Here is a 19,461-nt window from a genome sequence, read left to right on the forward strand (position 1 = left end):
TCTTTTAATTTATTTTAAAAGATTAAATAATTTTAAAACATATAGATTGTTAATTAATTTTAATTATATTTAATTTTTTTAGTAATTTTGGTGGGCAACTAAATATGAAAAATAAATTTTCTTACCATTTTTTTTATTGTTTCCTTTCGTACTTTATGTGAATTTAACACAATTAAGATTAAAGTCCAATAAATAAAAATAATTAGTACAATAATTTTCTTAAACTCATTCTTCCCTCTCACTGCTTAAATTTATTTCAATAATAATTTAGACTAATTAAAAAAAATCAATTTGTTATCATGATATTGAAATATTGAGAAATTTAAGCAAAAAAATAAAATATTTGTAAATAAGTGAGTAAATTTTATTGTAAAATATAAATTTTATCATCTTAATTTTTATTATTAATAATATTAATATCTCGTTTTTATTTAAAATTTTTCTAATTTTGGTAAATCTCAACGTCTTACCTCTAGAATAAAAGTGTAACGCACATGCCGTTGTGTGGAACGTTCGAGAAAGCTCAATAATGCTGCAGTAATCAACGGCCGTGATGAGGAGAACGGGGCCCGAATCGACGGTGGAAGAGAGGGGAAGGGCACATCCGTAAATGCGAATAAAAAGAAGGGTAAAGAGTGGACGGATGAGGAAGAGCCGCACGCACACGGACACACGATGCCAATCCAAACACAGCAAACAACACAATAAATTGGTGGGATTGAAGATTAGGTTTTTGGTCTCTCTTAAAACACTCTCCATTGCGGCTAGGGTTTTGAGGTATCTCTGTCGAGTGACCTAACTTATTGGTTTACGCAGATCTGTATCAATGGCGGTGATGTTAAGCTAGGGTTTGTTGGTCGCCTTCGGAGTTTTAAGCTAGGGTTTTGTTTTGTGGTTGGAGGGTACAATCAGAAATGGCGACCATGAACCCTTTCGACCTATTGGGAGACGACGATAGCGAGGACCCCTCGCAGCTGATCGCAGCTCAGAAGATCGTGCCGAAGAAGGCCCTGGCTCCCACTCAAGCGGCGGCTCCCGCTCAGCAGGCCAAGCCGGCCAAGCTGCCCTCCAAGCCTGTGCCTCCAGCTCAGGCCGGTGAGTGTTCTTTTAGGTTCAATTTCTTCTATTATATTGTGTTTTATTTTGTGGATTTTTGAGGATTTGGATTTGGTTTCATGGGTTTTATTTTTTACTTTTTGGGAAAGTTTAGATACTTTTCTTTTTTGGGTGATTTATAGAGATTTGAAGAGAGGTTTGATTTGATTCGTTAAGTGAATATTACTTGTTTTTCTTTCTGTATATAACCTTTAATGTGGTTACTCTGATATGGAATTATTTTGCTCTTGTACATGAAAAGAAAGACGGTAGATTTTGTTTAAGCTAAGTTTAGAAGTGTTTGTTGTATTGTATTTTTAATTAGAAATTAGTGGGATTCATTTGTTCACTTAGTTTTTGTATCCTAATGATTTATCATGTTGTTTGGCCTTTCTGGTATTGATGTTTGTGAGAAGTAGATGCATTTTTGGTGTATATATATATATATATATATATGATTTTGTAATCATTTTATTTGCGTCTTACACAGTTTTAAAATTTTGTATTCTTTTCCATGTATCATTTTTCTTGGTTTTGGCATTTTCTTAATATGCATTTGTCATTGGGCTGAAGTTTTCTTGGTTGGTATGTGAAAGTATGTAGTCAGATTTTGTGGGATCTTCTAAATTTTATTTGGTTTACTATGACTTGGAGAGTTTGTTAATATGTTTGTTAGTTCCTCTCTATGTAGTTTGCGTTTATATTGGTGGGGGTGCAATTCCCTGCATTTATGAAATGCTTTCAAAGCTTGGTTTCTTATGTTCTTTTATTGGCTATTTGAATGTAAAGGGTGGCATCAGGATAGTGTGAAGCCAAGCATTGGTGAGTTGGGGAAAATAGTCTAAGATTAGATTCTTTTGTTACTTGTGTGTGGATGTTATGTCTGGGGCCTTTCCCAATGTCATCTGGACACTTTTGGTTCCATTTAATTGTTTCATTTCTTGGACGATAGCTTATGTAAAAGTTCAATTGTTGTCGGTAGCTGTCTAAGATATTCGTGATCCAAATGGGGCCTGTTTTGGAAGCAATATATTATTTGGCTTTCTTATGGGTTTTTTTATATTGTTTATTTATAGTTAATGCTAGGTGTGGCAAGGGCTTCGCCAAAAGGGTTTGTGGTATATTAGCTGAGATGTTTATCTGCAGACCTTCTTTTGCTTTTGAAAGACTTTGATTGAGGTGGTTTTTAGATTACACTATTTCCTATCTCATTTGTCATCTGTTGGTCGTCAGTCTAACAATGCTGTACTTGACTTTATGCTGCTTACATGCTTCACTTTTTTTGTTTTATTGTAATAACAATTTTATTGGGAATTAATAAACAAGTTTAGCTTTGTTTTGGAGTTTACCTTAGTATTCACCTTGATAAATTGTTGGATTTTCTATTATCATATTTTTCCTTTTTCATAGCAGACTCTAATACCTAATTGTCTCTTTCTTTTTCTACAGTGAGGGAGGGAAAGAACGAATCTGGGCGTGGAGGTGGTCGTGGTGGACGTGGATATGGGCGTGGTCGTGGTGGAGGTGGATTTAATCGAGACTATGCTAACAATGAGAACTCCTTCAGCAACATGGGAGTTGCTGGTGGTCAAGGTGCCCCTGAAGACGGAGAAGGTGGAAAACCCTCTGAAAGGCGTAACTATGGGGGGCCTCGTCCTCCTTTCCGCGGCCGCCGTGGTGGCTTCAGTAATGGAGAAGCAGGGGATGGGGACCGCCCCCGTAGGGCATTTGAACGTCGTAGTGGGACTGGTCGTGGGTCAGTATATAGTTTCTAATGTTTCATCTTGATGCATCCCGTGATTTGTGATTTTTGTATGGTTCTCCTTCGTTTATGCTTTCAACCATCTGTCTGTTTGCAGAAATGAGCTCAAACGAGAAGGGTCTGGCCGTGGGAATTGGGGAACTGAGACTGATGAGCTATCTGGGGTCACTGAGTATTTCCCTTACACTTGCAACTAGTGTTTCTAATAACCCTTTTTGCATGGGATGGTGTTGTCAAGATGGAACGGGTGCTTTGTTGGGAAGAGGCATAAGAAAGCATGGTCGGCTGCACCTTGTAACTTTTTTTGGATTTTGATGATTGGTTAGGTCAAAGTAGGTGTTGAAGGTTGTGCGTTTTCTTTTTCCTATTCTTTTTTGCTTGGTGCCCTTTGTATACCCCTCATATACTTTGGTGTGCCCTTGTTGTAGCTCCTTTTGTAGCTTCTCTTTTATATGTATAGATGCTCTACTTCTCTTTGCATATGTATGTCAATTTTTATGTTCATCATGTTTATTGTTCAGGGTCACTGAGGAAGTTGTCAATGAAGGTGAGAAGAATTTGGGGGCTGAGAAGCCTGTAGGGGAAGAAGATGTGGCAGATGGCAACAAGGAGAATCCTGTGAATGAACCTGAAGAAAAGGAACCTGAGGAAAAGGTGAATGGCTCCATGATTTAGATGTTTTTATCCTGCCAAAGTCGGCATCTCATCCTATAATCATATTCATGACTCTTGATCCACAGCAAAAGCAAGGTTTTAAAGATAAAAAATTAAACTCTTACCAGTTATGGTGTGCCTTAGTGCTTCTTCCTTAGGCAATTCATTTTAAATTGCAGTTGGAGGGAAACAAACAGGAGAAAAAAATTGTTTCTAATATAATGTGAGATTTTTTTTTTCTTTCACCCAAGAGCAACCTTGTTTTCCTGCACCAGGTCATTCATTGTTTTTTACAAAGTTGTTGTCAAACATGTTGACCTTATAGCAGCATTAGCAGTCAACTGGTATTCTTTTGGTTGACAGTTATAATTGGTTGAATCTGTGAAGTACAATTCAGTATGATATCTTTCCCCATAAATTAAGCTCTAAAGTATTCCCACATTGTGCATTGCTTTGCATATGCCAATGGAACAGTGAATTCTTTATTGATTAATTTTTCACATATTGAGATCTGAACTGTGCTCATTGCTTTATGCTGCATACAGGATATGAGGAAATATTTTTTTGTTGATATCAGCTTCTTCATGGTTGTAATCCATATATATTATCTACTCTTTTTTTTCCGGTTTATCATTTTGTTGGGTGGTGGGGGCCTTAAAATATTTAATCAAATATTCTAGGAAGTGAAACTTTGATTATCTAAGAGAATTTTAGCTTGTTTATTTTTCACATCTTGAGATATGAACTGTGCCCGTTGCTTTATTATGCATGCATGATATGAGGAAATATTTTTTGTTGATATCAGGTTCTTTGTGGCTGTAATCCATATATATTATCTAGTTTTTTTAAATTATGGTTTATCTTTTTGCTGGGTGGTGGGGCCTTAAAATATGTAATCAAATATTCTAGGAAATGATACTGTTATTATCGAAGAAAATATTAGCTTGTTAATTCTGATCTGACAATGGTAGTATCCAGCCTCTGAACCATGCTATATGCTTCAACCTATGTTATGTAGGCTTAAATTTTATTTTTCTACTGTTTGCCTTATTGAGCATTAGATGGCATTCCCTTCAGGAAAGCCCTCACCCCACCCACCCACTCCCAAGATACACACAACCCTCCATAATAATAGTAATAATAATTGCCATTCTGATAAAAAAAAAATAATTGTAGTGCTTCTGCAATAACCTTTTCAGCACAAGTATCAAGAAGTAATGAGCTTTTGTTACTTAAGGTAATCTCAAGTTTATATTGTAGATTAAAATATATTTCTTACAACATTGTTTATTAAATTTTTTATTTTTGGTTGAAAAATCTCCCATTCTATTAGTAAGAGATCTTACTGGCATCTGTGCAATATTTATTGTGTACCAATCGGATATTGCTTATGGTCCTTGTATCTTGTAAATAGGAGATGACACTTGAGGAGTATGAGAAGGTGCTGGAAGAAAGGAGGAAGGCTCTGCAGACACTTAAGGCTGAGGAAAGAAAAGTGGATGTTGATAAAGAGTTCAAGTCCATGCAACAGCTTTCAAGCAAGAAGGGGAATGATGACATCTTCATCAAATTGGTGAAATCCGTTGAATCTTCGTGCATTATTCTTGTACTAATCATGTTATGAAGCTGACTTCTAGTATCTTAACAATCTTTGCTGTTTAAACTCTCTTCCAGGGCTCTGATAAGGATAAGCGGAAAGAGGCTGCTGAGAAGGAAGAGAGAGCCAAGAAGGTACATTTTCTTAGCAACTAATTTATATCCTTCTCCATATGATCATATCCTCTCTTTTTTGAGCCTTGGGTTGCTATGCAATCTAGGCTACAATTAAAATTTTCTTGGGCCTGATTTAGTACAACATTCACCAATCTGTCTCTCAATGTCAACTTGTTTATTCTTTAACCCACAATCTTGCCTCCCAATAGATCTGCATTTCTTCCTCATGTCTTCCATGGATCTCATTTCTTGTTTACTGTTACTGCATCTTCTCTGTGGTTGTTTATATTCCTGGCACTTGACATTTAGTCCAGAGCCTTTCAGGCATGGTTCACTAGATCAACTGATTTTGTAGATTTCTTTGGTTACTTCAACCTAGATGTGGCTTGGCATTTGGCTTGTCCTGTTAAAATCCCTTTATGAAAAGAAATTAAATTTTATGCTTAATTTTTGCCTTCTGATTTTAGTTCTCTGCTATGCTTTCAGGATTCAACTGTACTTGATATTACTTCTATGAATGTCCATTCCACCATTTTTATTCCCATAAGATTCGACAGCATTGTTGGGCATCTTTATTAATACAGTCTAGCAATTCCAATTATTCCCCTTTCTGGATGATGCTGAATCTGATTGATTGGTGGTGGCTTGTTGTAGGCTGTCAGCATTAATGAGTTCTTGAAGCCTGCTGAAGGGGAGAGGTTCTACAGCCCAGGTGGTCGTGGTCGAGGGCGTGGTCGTGGTTCTAGAGGTGGGTATGGTGGAGGCAATACAATGAGCAATGTGGCAGCCCCTTCCATTGAAGATCCAGGACAGTTCCCAACCTTAGGTGCCAAGTGAGATTTTGTCTTACCCCCCACTTCCAATCTCTCTTTGGTTTTTCCTTTCCTTGGGCTTCTGTCCTTCAATCTTGAGCGGGAAATTGACTAGAATAATGGGGTTTCCTGTATCAAAAAGATCTCTTAAATTTTATGCCTTAAAAATGTAAATTTCAGGTGTTTCATGCGTTCCCCTGTAGTTTTTCGTTTTTAAGTGGTATGCTGTGTTTTCTTTCTTTCTTTTCCTCTTATTATTGGCCGTTTTGAGAATTTGGGGCATGTGAAACAATTTATTTATGACTAGAAATTGATGTTGCTCAGTTTTGTTTCTGGAATAGATGGGACGCGATTTTGCTTATTTCTGAATTGGGACTTGTGGTACTGCTTGACATCAGTCTTTCTTTGCAAAACTGTTGTGTCATTTCTGTTATCATTTGGCCTGTAAATATATATATACATATATATTATTATCCAATTATGCCGGTCCTTCATCGGAGGGGCAACCAAATTCACAGCTCTGAACAATCTTGTCGTATCCTCCTTCAAAGAGGAGATATGCTTTATTGGTGGTGCTGTCGTATTATTCCCTTTTCTGGACGTTATATTGGGGAGTTGGGGTGTTTTCAAGGGTCACTGGTCCTGGATTTGTCTTCTTCCTTAGGACTTTTGGAGTATCTGAGCTGGCCCTGTCAAATGTCATATTGCCCAACATTCGGGTGGCAACGTTCCTTTGCGAGTTTGGCTTGGGTATGATTACGTTTTGGGTGTTTAATAATTTGGTTGTTTTTGGGTCAATCTGCATCATGTTTATTTATTTAATAATTGTAGTGATCAACTTAAGTATCATTTTAATCTTTTTATCCTTCACTTTACTTATTTCAAAATCAAATTTTGAATAAACAGGTTAATTATGATTTAAAAAGTTGATCATATAAGAGTTTTTTTAAGGTTTATGTTTTAGATTTGATTGTTGATCTCGATCCAAATTACCACCCCATTGATTCATGACACAGCTCAAAGATAGGGGAGGCTAGGAATGATGAAAGTATGTATTGATATTCTGATTTACACACTTGTATCTCAACAACCATGAAAAGAACTTTCAAACCTACAACTGAATGATGGATTCCTAATGACTGGTTCTGATGGTATGTTCTTTTTCTGATCAGGAATAATGAAAGACAAAAAACAAAACCTTGAATGCAACCAAGATTAGAGTAAGATATCTATCCAACAGAGCAGCTAGAATACAAGGAAGTTGGAAATGCAAGTCTGGGCTTTTAAGATCCGCAGCAGCTACGGCTCTGTGAAATGGGCTTTCCTCTGGGTTTTACTCCTGAGTCTCTGCCATTGTCCGTGGCTCGTTCCTTCACCACCCTGCATTATTTATTATTAACAGTATTAAGACTTGGTTTCCATCCCGGAAAGCACCAAGGAGAAAAAAAAATTATTGATGAATACCCACCTCTCCTTGACTGCAGTAGCCATGGCTATGAAAGCCTGTTGGACGTTACTTCCATCTTTTGCACTGATTTCCATTAAAGGTGCCCCAATTTCATCAGCTAATGCCTGGAAGCTGAATGGTTAAAGACTCTAGGTTCTTATGAATCTTCAAACAAAATGCTGTAAGCTTATGATATGAGCTTGAATTGAACTTGAAGACGCAGCAATGATATGATACCTTGGCTGTTTTATATGACACTACTCTATCTGCCGTGAGATCAGACTTGTTTCCTAGTAGATATATGTTGACATTCTTACCAGCCGTGGAATAAACTTCTTTCACCCACATCTTCACATTATCGAAACTCTCTTGGTCTGTTACATCATAAACCACCTAGTAGAGAAGATGAGAACATATTAGATATATAAGCTCTGTTTGAAAAGTTCTTTTCGAAAATGTTTGTGAAAGATAGTTTTTTGGAACAATTTTTGAAAATTGTTCTATGATGTTTCGTAAAACAGAAGTCTGTACGAGTAATTATTCTTCATATTTTTATAATTATTTTTTAAAACAACTCTCGGAAAGCAAGGGAGAGGAGACCACCGACCATAACACCGTGTGCCCCACGATAGTAGCTGCAAGTGAGGGCCCTAAATCTTTCTTGCCCTGCAGTGTCCCACTGCCAACAAGTTGAAAGAAACTTTGTTCATCTGCTGAATTGCTTCTTCCTCAAATGTGTTAGCATGCTTATACTACTTGTAAAATCAGAAATATTTAGTGGACAATTTTGGCAAAAGACCGGAGTGTGGGCAGCCATGTGCTTATGACTTATGAGATGAAACAAAAAATTAAGAAACCCAACCATACAATTTGAAGTTTAAGGTTCCTCCCATCCTGCTCCATACTGCAAATTTTCTATGAAAACAAACATGGGAAAATCAGTACTTTTGAAAAAGAAATTCTCTAGAGTCGATAATTGCTTAGTTCTTGGTGAATAGTTACTCACAAAATCAACTCCAATGGTGCTTATGTAAGCCTCAGAATATGTATCATCCTGTATCTCAGAGATCAAGGAAATCATTAGGTTCATAAAGATAGAGCCGCAGAAAGATTAATGCTCTACATTTAGAGGGTACTGGAGACAAAACCAAAGACTAGGAACTCAAAAATTCATTATTTATCAGTAGTTAATGAAGTACTGCTATCCTTCTCTTCATGGTAGGCCAGCTCAATATTCCAGACTAGTACTCCTTGTTTGTTTGCACAGAAAGCAGAAAATATTACTGATAACAGAAGCAAGAATGTAGGAGATGAATAGACTGATGAATGAATTCCACCCACAACTCAAATATAAAACCCCAACACTCCATAGAAACAAACCCCAGATCGAAAAAGACATCCATAAGAGAAGAGGCACCCCTGCTAGTTCTAGCTGAAGTCATAGACTAAGAGTTATCTTTAGAAAGTATTTCTAAGTATAAAAAGGGTTAAGCACTTTATAGGCACTTCCAAGAATATCATTCCATTAATAAAAGCGTTTTGAATCCCCAAAAGCACTTTTAGAGAATACACTTGAATTAAAAGTGGTTCCAATAGAAACAGAGCACTGCACCCTGAAACCATCATTGAATCCTTTGAGATATTTTCCTTTCGGAGGGTGACTTTTCTGGCAAATACCCAATGCATATAAACTAGCATTTCCATCTCTGTAAGTACTTGAAAAAAAAAAGGGGTGAAATTTGAAAAACATCCACTTGATATTTGCCAAAAAAAGAGGCAACCAAACAACACTCAATTCACACAAACTCACAGCATATCTCAGAAGAAGACATGATTTGCCAACCCCAGAATCTCCAACAAGCAAAATCTTGAAAAGATGATCACTGTACAACACAGACAATGAAGAAGAAACTTAGAAAGGAAAAGAGGTGTGACATGGGCGCTAAGAGCCTAGAAATTCAGAGACTCAATGCAACTTACTACTCATAATTCATGGCTGTGATCAAAAGAAAGGCGAAGCCACCGGAATCTATGGATTCACCGGCGAGTTCAGGCTAGAATATCCCCGAAGAGAAGAGAGAGAGAATAGAGAAGAGAGAAGAGAGAAGAGGAGGAAGGAAAAAAAGAAAGGCTAAAAACAAGGAGTCCAGTGAGAACCGAAGAGTCTTGAAGTGCATGAATAATGGAAATTTACAAGGATACTAATTGGCTTTTTATTCGGTTACAAATAAATAAATAAATATATTAAAAAAAGGCTTTAAATTATTTTTATAAATTTAATTATGTGAAAGATAATAACAATGGGATCGTACCTTTTTTTTCCATATATAAGAGACAAATTAATGACCTTATATATGGAAGATAACAAAAACTATAACATTTAAGACCTGCACTTTTTACTAGGGTCTTGTTCGAAACGGCAAGACTCACTTTTATTTATTTGTGAAAAATTTGAAACAAATTTTGAGATTTATAACTATTTTTTTAATAGCTTCAAGGAAAATTAAATTTTAATAGATTTGTATTGGGATTGCTTTTAACTTTTATTTTAGGAGTGATAGAAGTAGAACTAGCTACTACATATTGGATAATTGCTTTGAAAATATTTTTATTAAAAATAAAGATAATTTTATATTAATAATAATTTATTTAAAGTGCTTAGGTAAATTTCAACTTTTATATATATATATACATGCATATCTGAATTCTATGTTATATTTCTCACATTAATAATATAAATCTTGAGACAAATGCTATATATAGATTTTAGCCAAATTTGGAATATATATTTAAATGCATTTAATCTATGCATGTACATGTTGAAACTAAAATTATTAACAACACGTTTTGCAATAATTCTAAAAAGTGTTTTTAATATTTTTAATACTTAAAAAATTTTATATCTTAAATAATAGAAAAACTATAAACATTTTCTAAAATTACTAATAATGCGTTTGATAGTGATTTTAGGAAATGTTTCTAACTTTTATAACATTTGAAAATTTTTTTTTCTTTAAAAGTATTTTATAGTGATTTTAGGAAACACTTTCAGCTTAAAAATGTTTTTGAAAACTAACATAAGGTGTTTGATAAAATTTAGGAAACACTTTTAAAATTTTGAAAAATCATTTATAAGATTGAAAAGTCACTTGTAATGTTTTATGGAGAAACACTTTAGAAGTTATTCTTTTAAAAACACTTTATGAGAAAATATTTTCATTAAAAACACTTCGAGTAGAAACACTTAAAAACACTTTCATTAAAAGTCCGTTTGTTAGTGACTATAAGAAACGTTTTTAACATTTTTAACACTTAAAATTTTTTATCCTTCAAATATTATAAACGTTTTCAATAATCATTACAAAATACACTTTAAGTTTTAAAGTAAATTATTGTTTGGTAGTGTTTTTACTCAAAATATTTTTAGTAGAAGTGTTTTTTCTAAAAGTGACTTTCACATATTACGTGTTTCTTCATAAAACACTACAAGTAGTTTTTCAATATTATAAATGATTTTTCATATTTTTAAATATGTTTCTTTAAATTTGTCAAACACCTATTTTTTTTCTTTTCAAAATTACTTTTTATGTTAAAAACGCTTTTTAAAATTGTTGTCAAATGGTCTATAAGATAAAAGTAAAAATAAAAAATAAAAAAAATACTTTTCTATAAAGATAAAATAATCTTAGAAAAAAATAATAAGTTAAAATACAAATAATTTTAAAAAATTAAAGATAAAAACTTAGCACCTATAAGTATTATTTATACTGTAGATTAATGTCTATTAGATTTAAGACAAAAGACAAGCTTATATCTTGGTTATTATTTTTAGGTTAATGTTAAATTTAAATATATCTTAATTGAATGGTAGTTAATAGTATTATGACATGTAGAAACATGACAAACTAAAATATTTATTTCATATAATTACAAAATAAAAACAATAAAATATTTTCTAAAAAAATAATGACATAATTTCTATATATAATGAATTATTTTAACTATTATTGAAATAATACCATATTTAATCATTAAAATTTTAAATAAAATATTTATATATTATACCTTAGGTTAATGCATCTAATACACATTTTAATTTATTTGGTTCAACATTAATTTTTTATTAAATTAAAATATTCACATATTAAAAAATATCAAATGTGTGATTGTTGTAAAGAAAATTAAAATGTTTTCTTTGTAATTACTCTTAATTAATAAAATATAAATATTTTTAATTCATATTTTATTTTTATTATTTATATCTAACATTTTTATGGCTATTTCTAAATCTAACTCAATTTTTATTAGATGAAAATAGCATCAAATCCTAAAATATATCATTGAAATGAGGATTATTTAAAAATAATAATAATATTAATATTAAAGTTTTTTATATTAATATTCTTATAAACACTTAAATAGAATGGTTAAGTCTGATTCTCAATAAGATCCTAATCTTTTCATTTCCTTTTTTTTTTTTTTCTCATTCTACTCCATTTCATTTCCTTAAAAGTTAGTAAACATACCACTAAATTAATTAGTTTAAATTTTAAGTGGAATATTTAATTACAATTTCATTGAAATCTAACCAAAATTGGGAAAGATTGGTTAATAGGATTTGATAAATTAATTTTTTTTTAAATGTATTTTCATTAGCGAAAAAACCTCTAGTAGGAGAGAAAATGATGTTTGACCCCTAATAGACTAAAAAAATTCTCATTCTCCCATCTTTTTAACTCTTTCTCACAATTTGGTGATTATGATCATGATTACATTTGGAATGTATTTGTCTATTTTATATTGCATTATTCTTACTCTTTCCTTAGAAGCAAACCATGTATTACCAAATGGAAATTCATTAATAATTATTATTGATATTAATATTGTCAGCCCAAAGGTTCTCCTAAGTGAGTTGTGATGATTATAAATCATTGTTAACTTAATAATAAATTTAAATTAAGATAAATTTCATGATAAGATTATTTGAGAAATTTATTTGGAAAATCAAGTGAGGATCAAAGAAGCTAAACAAAGGGCCAAAGAAGTGTAAGACTTAGGTCACATGAAATTATTCAAACTTAGGAATCCTTGTAAGGTGTTCCCTTGGATGCACTTAGGTTGTTAAAGTCAATCCATGCATAATTTTCACATCGATTTTAAGCCTTAAAGAGTATTTTCTTATATACCCGAGTTTTAATCCAAAACTTTAGGCAAAAATATTTCAAATAGGTGTCATACAAGTGCCTAAAAGTATTGCCCAAGTGATAGGAAGTTTTAAATTTTTTTTAAAAAAAAAAAGAAGTTTTCAAGCAAAAATAAGCTAATCAACTAAAAGACTGCTCAATCGATTAGGGAACCAATTGACTGGTTACAAGTATGTTAACCATGTTTCCAATGGTTTTGTAGAAGGAATCCATAGATCTATTGCTTATGAAGAGGAAACCTAGTACATTTAATGGGGTTAAGGATTCAAAACTCCAATGTAAGGATGGATGCACAAATATGCATGGATTGAGTGTGTGATTTGTCAATGTGTTTCTTGGAAGTGAATAAGAAAAACCCTTAAGCGAGGGAAATAAGTAGTGAAGTTGATGGAAAATACTTCAATTCCCTCAAAATGAACTATCTTATATACCCTTTATACAGATAGTTCATTGACTTTGTATAATTAGTACAAATTTCACATTTGTATCATTGGATGTGTGCACAAGTGTGTTATTTATAATTCAGTCATAATCCATACAACAAAATTTTGCACTAACACAATCATTTGACTCAAGTTTCAAAACTTTGAACCAAAGTAACAACCACAAAACTCAACTTTCATTCTCAATCTTCTTCTCATTTTCTCAACAACCAAACAAAGCAAAGAAGAGGAAGATTCGAAGCTATGGATTGTTGTGATCTAAAAATTTCCTTCTTTTGTTTCTTAGCAACCAAATAGAGCAAATAAGAAAATCAAGGAAGCAAATAAGGAAATTCATTCTTTTGCTTCAATGGATTTCTTGGCCAAATTGTTGATAATGTAGTTTGGATCTGAAGACCAACCGAAAATCGAAGACCATTAGGTCAATTGAGATGATCTATGACAATTCTAGTCAAGCTTCTAAGGCCCTAGAGATAATGGATGCTAAGATTTCAGAAGAATTGAAACAAGAGATCGTGGATGCCATTAAAAGAGATGAGAAAGAGGGTTGCAAAAAGGAAACTATGGAAAGTATGTGTTAAATGGGTAGAAAATAGTGTCATCTATATGGCACCTAAAAAGGTATTTTTATCCCTCCCATTTCATATCATTATCAAGAATTATATAAGAAAATATGGCCTTTAAGGCCATTATCATCTTCAACTACCTCTTTAACATGACTATCCCATAAATATTTAACTTTAAGGGAAATCAATCAAACGTCAAACTAGATTCTTTGCAACACTTCGTCTACTTTTAAGTTATTTTATTCTTTCAAAATATATAGGCACCAATGAAAACAAATATATATATATATATATATATATATATATATATATATATATATATAATGTCACATATTTTTCCTTATTCGATATGTGATATCACAATGACCTCTCTATGTAGACATGATGTTCTCCTCGCGTCCTACAAGATTGCGAGGCTAAATAAATAGACGATCCTTGTAAAGCCAAACAAATAGAGGCCTCACATCGGGGTTAAAGATTGGTTTGATACCATTTGTAAGAACCCACTCCCAAATTTGTATCCATACTATACCCCTAGACTACAAGCTAAAGCACAACAATTTATCCATCATTGCTACTTGTTGATTGCAAGCTCAAAAATCCCTTTTCACCTTTCTTCCATGTCTTCATTTTTATTGGTTCGCTTCTTCCTTCACACAAGCACTTTATTCACCCATTGTTGTTTTGCATTTTGTAATATCTCATATCAAATATGAGAAATTTTTTTTGACGTTGTATATGTATAGACTCTCTTAACCTTGTGGACAAGTTTTAAAGTCATAAGAGCCCATTGGGCCACAAATGGTATCAAAGTCTATTCTTGATCCTCTGATGTGGGCCTTTATTTATTCAATCTTGAAGATGTTATGCTTGTATGGAATGGCGATTATGATATCCTATATTGGAAAGGAGAATTTTTTTTTTTTTGGCACTACATATGTATTAACTCCTCTACTCATGTAAACATGTTTTTAAACAATGAGAGCTCATTGACCATAGAACATACAATATCTACATAGTTAGAATGAGTTGTTGCACACATGCACGCACACAAATATTAATTGGGCTTAAAGCAGATAGTATATATACAATTAGGAGTGAGTCATTATATATATGAAAAAACTAAAATATTGAAAAGGTACTTACCAAACTTCCAATTTCCATTGTTGAATATATATATATATATATATATATATATATGAAAAAACTAAAATATCAAAAAGGTACTTACCAAATTTCCAATTTCCATTGTTAAAAGTACACACACAAAAAAAAAATAGAACATTGGCTAAAGATACAAATAATGGGAATAAGATTTAAAAATAAAATAAAATTGAACCAATCTTTAATGAGATATAAACTTCTCTTAACCTTATGGACAAGTTTTAAAGTCGTAAGAGCCCATTGGGCCACAAATGATATCAAAGTCTGTTTTTGATCCCCTGGTGTGGGCCTTTATTTGTTCAATCTTGAAGGTGTTATGTTTGTATGGAATGACGATTATGATATCCTATATTGGAAAGGAGAATTTTTTTTTTGTCACTACATATGTATTGAGTCTTCTACTCATCTAAACACGTTTTAAAACAATGAGAGTTCATTGACCATAGAATATACAATATCTACATAGTTAGAAATGAGTTGTTGCACAGATGTACACACACATATATATTAAAAGTGTGTTTGGTAGTAATTTTAGGAAATGTTTCTACATTTTTTACACTTTAATAATAAAAATTTTCAAGTATTAGAAAGATCAGAAACGTTTTCGAAAATCACTATCAAATACACCCTAATTGGGCTTAAAGTGGATAATTTATATACTATTAAGAGTGAGTCATTATATATATGTATGAAAAAACTAAAATACAATGTACTTACCAAACTTCCAATTTCCATAGTTGAAAGTACACCAAAAAAAACAAAAAAATTAGAACATTAGATAAAGATACAAATAGGGGAATAAGATTAAAAAAAATAAAAATATTAAACCGATCTTTGGGGCCACATGACTACCATTTCTTACGGAAATCAGCAAATCGATTCGAACCCATCATCACACCACCCACAAATTTACTTATCCATCCAGTAGAGTACGCTCCACCTAACGTTTCTAACTTTCCATAATGTCAGATTCCTTAATAAATTCACTATTTGTCTTTCCCCACTTTCGATGTGGGATAGCTTCTTAAGATAAGAGAAATAAAATTAAAGAGCACCAGCCATGCTAAGGGCCAAACCCGGTTGCCGCGGCGTGAGTTTGATTGGATGGAAACACTGGGCCATAGGCCATGTCTTATTAAGCAATAGAACCACGGGCAATTCTATATATATAGATATATATTATTTAAATTAATTAAAATAAAATTATTATAAATATATCAATTTTAATTATCTTACTATATTTTCTATATAATATTTAAATATAAATTTATAAATAAGATTATTGATATTTTTAGAAAAAAATTAATCCACACTAAATATATTACAATTCTAAATTTAATGTGTTTTTAAATTTAGTATATAAATACAAATGTCACAAAATATATTATACATCTTTCTTTAAAGAGAAAAAAACTTGAATATATATATATATATATATATTCAAGTTTTTTTCTTTAAAGAAAGATGTATAATATATATATGTATGTGTGTTTGTGTAATTTTAAAAATAATAAGTTTTTGAAAACAATTAACAAAAATTCAATCACTTTTCTATATTTCTAAATATTTTTTAAAAATAATTTTTATATGTAATATTTTATTTTCATTATTCTTGTATTTGTGTAATTATTTTTTAAAATAATTCTAAAAAAATGATTAAATATATTGTAAAAAATTACCCCCAAACCATTGACAATCAAACACTATTTTATTTTATTTTTTTTCCTCAAAGGCGGAAAAACACCCTCCAAAATAAGTACTAAACATACCCAAAAGTTTTTCATTGGTCAGCAACTGAAGCTTCTTGAAAAGACAAAGGGGATGGTTGGGGTTGGTTTGACTTTTGTGTTTCCTTTCATAAGGAATCTTTGATATTAACGTTGAATTTAACATTAATGATATGATTTCCCAATATTCCTTCAAGTTGTTGAATTGTTGACAATCAAACCATCAAAGCATAGAAACAAATAAATAAGTAAATATAAATATATGATTTAAAGGGATAAAATAATTATTAAATCAGAAAATATTCTCAATTTTTTTAATAAAAAAATGGAATATAACTCTTTTTAGATTGATAAAATACCAAATATAATTGTTAAAGTAAGTGTTATTTTCTCAAATAAAGATTTTTTTTTTTTAAGCATAAATATTCCAAAAAAAAAAATGGATAAAGGGTATTTTTATATTTCATCATATTCCATATTTAATAACAATGTGAGTTAATATTTAAATTTAAGAATTATTTTTCCCATTTTAATAAAATAAAAAAATAAAATTTCAAGAATAAACTAGTGCATTCTATTAGTCATCCAACTAACCCCATGGTTGATGTATAGTCAATATTGAACACTCATTTTCCTAAGATAACTAATCCAATTTTATAATATGTGAAGAAGTGACCATGTGGCATGATCACCTAATCTCACTGAAACAATCATATTTCTTATCTAAAAACTAGGTGGCAACTATAAACTACACATATAAAATGGAATATGTGGTGAAAGCATGATCTGATAGGACTTTTTATTTTTCTATTAATCTTTGCAGCTCCGGCCAAATACTGCCTATGCTTGGGTCTCTTTTTATTCTTTTTTTAACACCTTTTTTTACCTACGGTCTCAAACAAATAAGGAAAATGCAAATTATAAAGAGGGGATCGAAGACCTCTCGTCAGATCAAGTTTTGATATTATATTGAATTACCGATTTTTCTAAAAACTTAATCATGTAGGATTTGAGCTCAGTATGTATATCATGTTCCTTAATAAGTTTGTGATTTCAATAATAATATAAATTAACTCTTATAATATAATAATTATCATATATAAAAACCCAACATGATTTTCAGTCAATTATTCAATTTTAAGAGCTTTAGTGAATTCTTTTTCCAACAAGAAAAAAATGAAACAAACCCACTAAGGAGAAATTAATATAATATGTAGTATGGTCTTCAAAAAGAAGTGTATAAGGAAGATATTGACAGCAAATTTTTGGTTGTTGACCAAAACCATGTGATTGGTGGTATTTTTAAAAAAACAATATTAATTAGTAGAACCCATGTAGAAATTAATAGGAGCATGAACCATTCAAAGATCATAAATGAAATCAAAACAACAATATTCTCCATACAAAATTGAGCAGGTAAGCCATTTCATCAAGAGCCAAAGCCAAAACCAAACCCCTCCCCCACAACCCTAAAGTCAGAGAGAGTTTTCAAATGTATTAGGTAGACAGAGAAGAAACACCACCAAATCATTATCATATGTGGTATTTAATTCACACACAAGTTAGCAGTATCAAACAAATGTTGCTGCTGGAGACATGACTTTACCCTATGCTTTTAACTTAAATATTCTGTTTGCTTTCCTATATTCTTCTATACTTCTCTATATAACATGCCATGAGGCCCTTTGCCACCTTGTGCTTAGCTCATTCTTCTCTCCATAGAAAGATTCATCCCTAGCTAGCTAGGCATATGGCCATGGCTGCAGCTCTTCTTCTTCTCCTTCTTGTTGCTCCGGTGATCTACGCGGAGAACCACACCGTTGGTGGCAGCTCCGGTTGGACCACTGGGGTTGATTACTCCACTTGGGCCTCTGGAGAAACGTTCACCGTCGGCGATTATCTTGGTAGGTTGGCTCATGTATCATGCATAACTTATTAGTACTGATTTTTCAAGAGGGTAATGGTATTATAATTCAATTTTTTTTCTTTTTTCTTTTTAATGATTTCTTAAAATATTTACAGTATATATATAAATTCTCAATTTTACTATCTAAGAATATGTTTGATTCAGAAAGTATAGGAAAAAAATACCAAAATTTGATTTTATAATAAAAAAAAATAAAAGAAAATCAAATATTATTAAAATTAATTAATTTTTTTATATTTTAAAATTATTTATTTTTTAGGTTAGAAATAAATAAAACGGGGTAATATATAAAAATAATTTATTGCTTTTTTTTTTTTTTCATTCCTTTGCATTTTTCCTTAAATTTTGTAGAAATCTCGAATTTGCCGAGTATTTTTAGCTTAAATTTCCCATGGACTAACAAAATTCTAATCTGCAAATCCAGTTTTCACTTATGGTTCCACACACTCAGTCGATGAGGTAAGTAAAAACAGCTATGATAACTGTGCGACCAGCAACCCCACCAACAGCTATACCGGCGGGAGCAACACCATTGCCCTAACCACCGCCGGTTCACTGTACTTCCTGTGCCCTACAAGCGGTCACTGCAGTCAAGGGATGAAGCTGGCCATCACCGTCGAGGCCAACAGCAGCAGCACCCCTCCGGCCACATCATCTCCAAGTTCTCCGAGCCCTTCGCCGTCTCCGACCACCAATTCATCATCACCATCACCTAGTGGGGCGACCAGTAAATTTTGTAGCATGAGCCATTTGATGGTCGGACTTGTGCTTGGTTTTGGAATGATGTTTGCATTGGTGGTTTAGGGAAGAGGCAGTGCTGTTGTTATTATTGGGATGATTGTGTGATTTTTACAATTATTGCATGAATAATTAATAGAGGTTTGTGTAAGGTTTATGATTTATTGAATAATTGGTGGATATAAAATATTTGAGTCAATTCTACTTGA

At 32.1% G+C, this 19,461-nt stretch overlaps 3 protein-coding genes across 4 annotated transcripts; 2 read left to right on the forward strand and 1 right to left on the reverse strand.

Moving 5' to 3' along the window:
• The first annotated feature begins 718 nt into the window (after positions 1–718).
• On the forward strand, positions 719–6,405 carry LOC117932123 (RGG repeats nuclear RNA binding protein A-like). Of its 2 annotated transcripts, none has more exons than XM_034853178.1 (7): positions 719–1,095; positions 2,545–2,851; positions 2,955–3,021; positions 3,380–3,511; positions 4,926–5,084; positions 5,186–5,242; positions 5,711–5,818. In XM_034853178.1, the coding sequence occupies exons 1-7, from the start codon at positions 915–917 to the stop codon at positions 5,801–5,803; spliced, it is 996 nt and encodes a 331-aa protein (XP_034709069.1). In that variant the 5' UTR covers positions 719–914; the 3' UTR covers positions 5,804–5,818. The 2 variants fall into 2 exon arrangements, with proteins under 2 accessions (XP_034709069.1, XP_034709068.1); XM_034853177.1 differs by lacking the exon at positions 5,711–5,818 and adding an exon at positions 5,879–6,405 and having other exon boundaries at positions 724–1,095.
• A 914-nt stretch (positions 6,406–7,319) lies between these two features.
• LOC117931942 (GTP-binding protein YPTM2) lies at positions 7,320–8,300 on the reverse strand. Its single transcript, XM_034853010.1, has 5 exons — positions 8,283–8,300; positions 8,091–8,162; positions 7,721–7,876; positions 7,505–7,608; positions 7,320–7,416 (listed from the first exon to the last, which is right to left on the reverse strand). The coding sequence occupies exons 1-5, from the start codon at positions 8,298–8,300 to the stop codon at positions 7,320–7,322; spliced, it is 447 nt and encodes a 148-aa protein (XP_034708901.1).
• A 9,977-nt stretch (positions 8,301–18,277) lies between these two features.
• On the forward strand, positions 18,278–19,461 carry LOC117932437 (uclacyanin-3-like). The gene is made up of 2 exons (XM_034853688.1): positions 18,278–18,491; positions 18,939–19,461. Exons 1-2 carry the CDS (start codon positions 18,338–18,340, stop codon positions 19,316–19,318), a joined length of 534 nt encoding a protein of 177 aa, XP_034709579.1. The 5' UTR covers positions 18,278–18,337; the 3' UTR covers positions 19,319–19,461.

Source organism: Vitis riparia, chromosome 15 (genome assembly GCF_004353265.1).
Source record: "Vitis riparia cultivar Riparia Gloire de Montpellier isolate 1030 chromosome 15, EGFV_Vit.rip_1.0, whole genome shotgun sequence".
Lineage (NCBI taxonomy): Eukaryota > Viridiplantae > Streptophyta > Magnoliopsida > Vitales > Vitaceae > Vitis > Vitis riparia.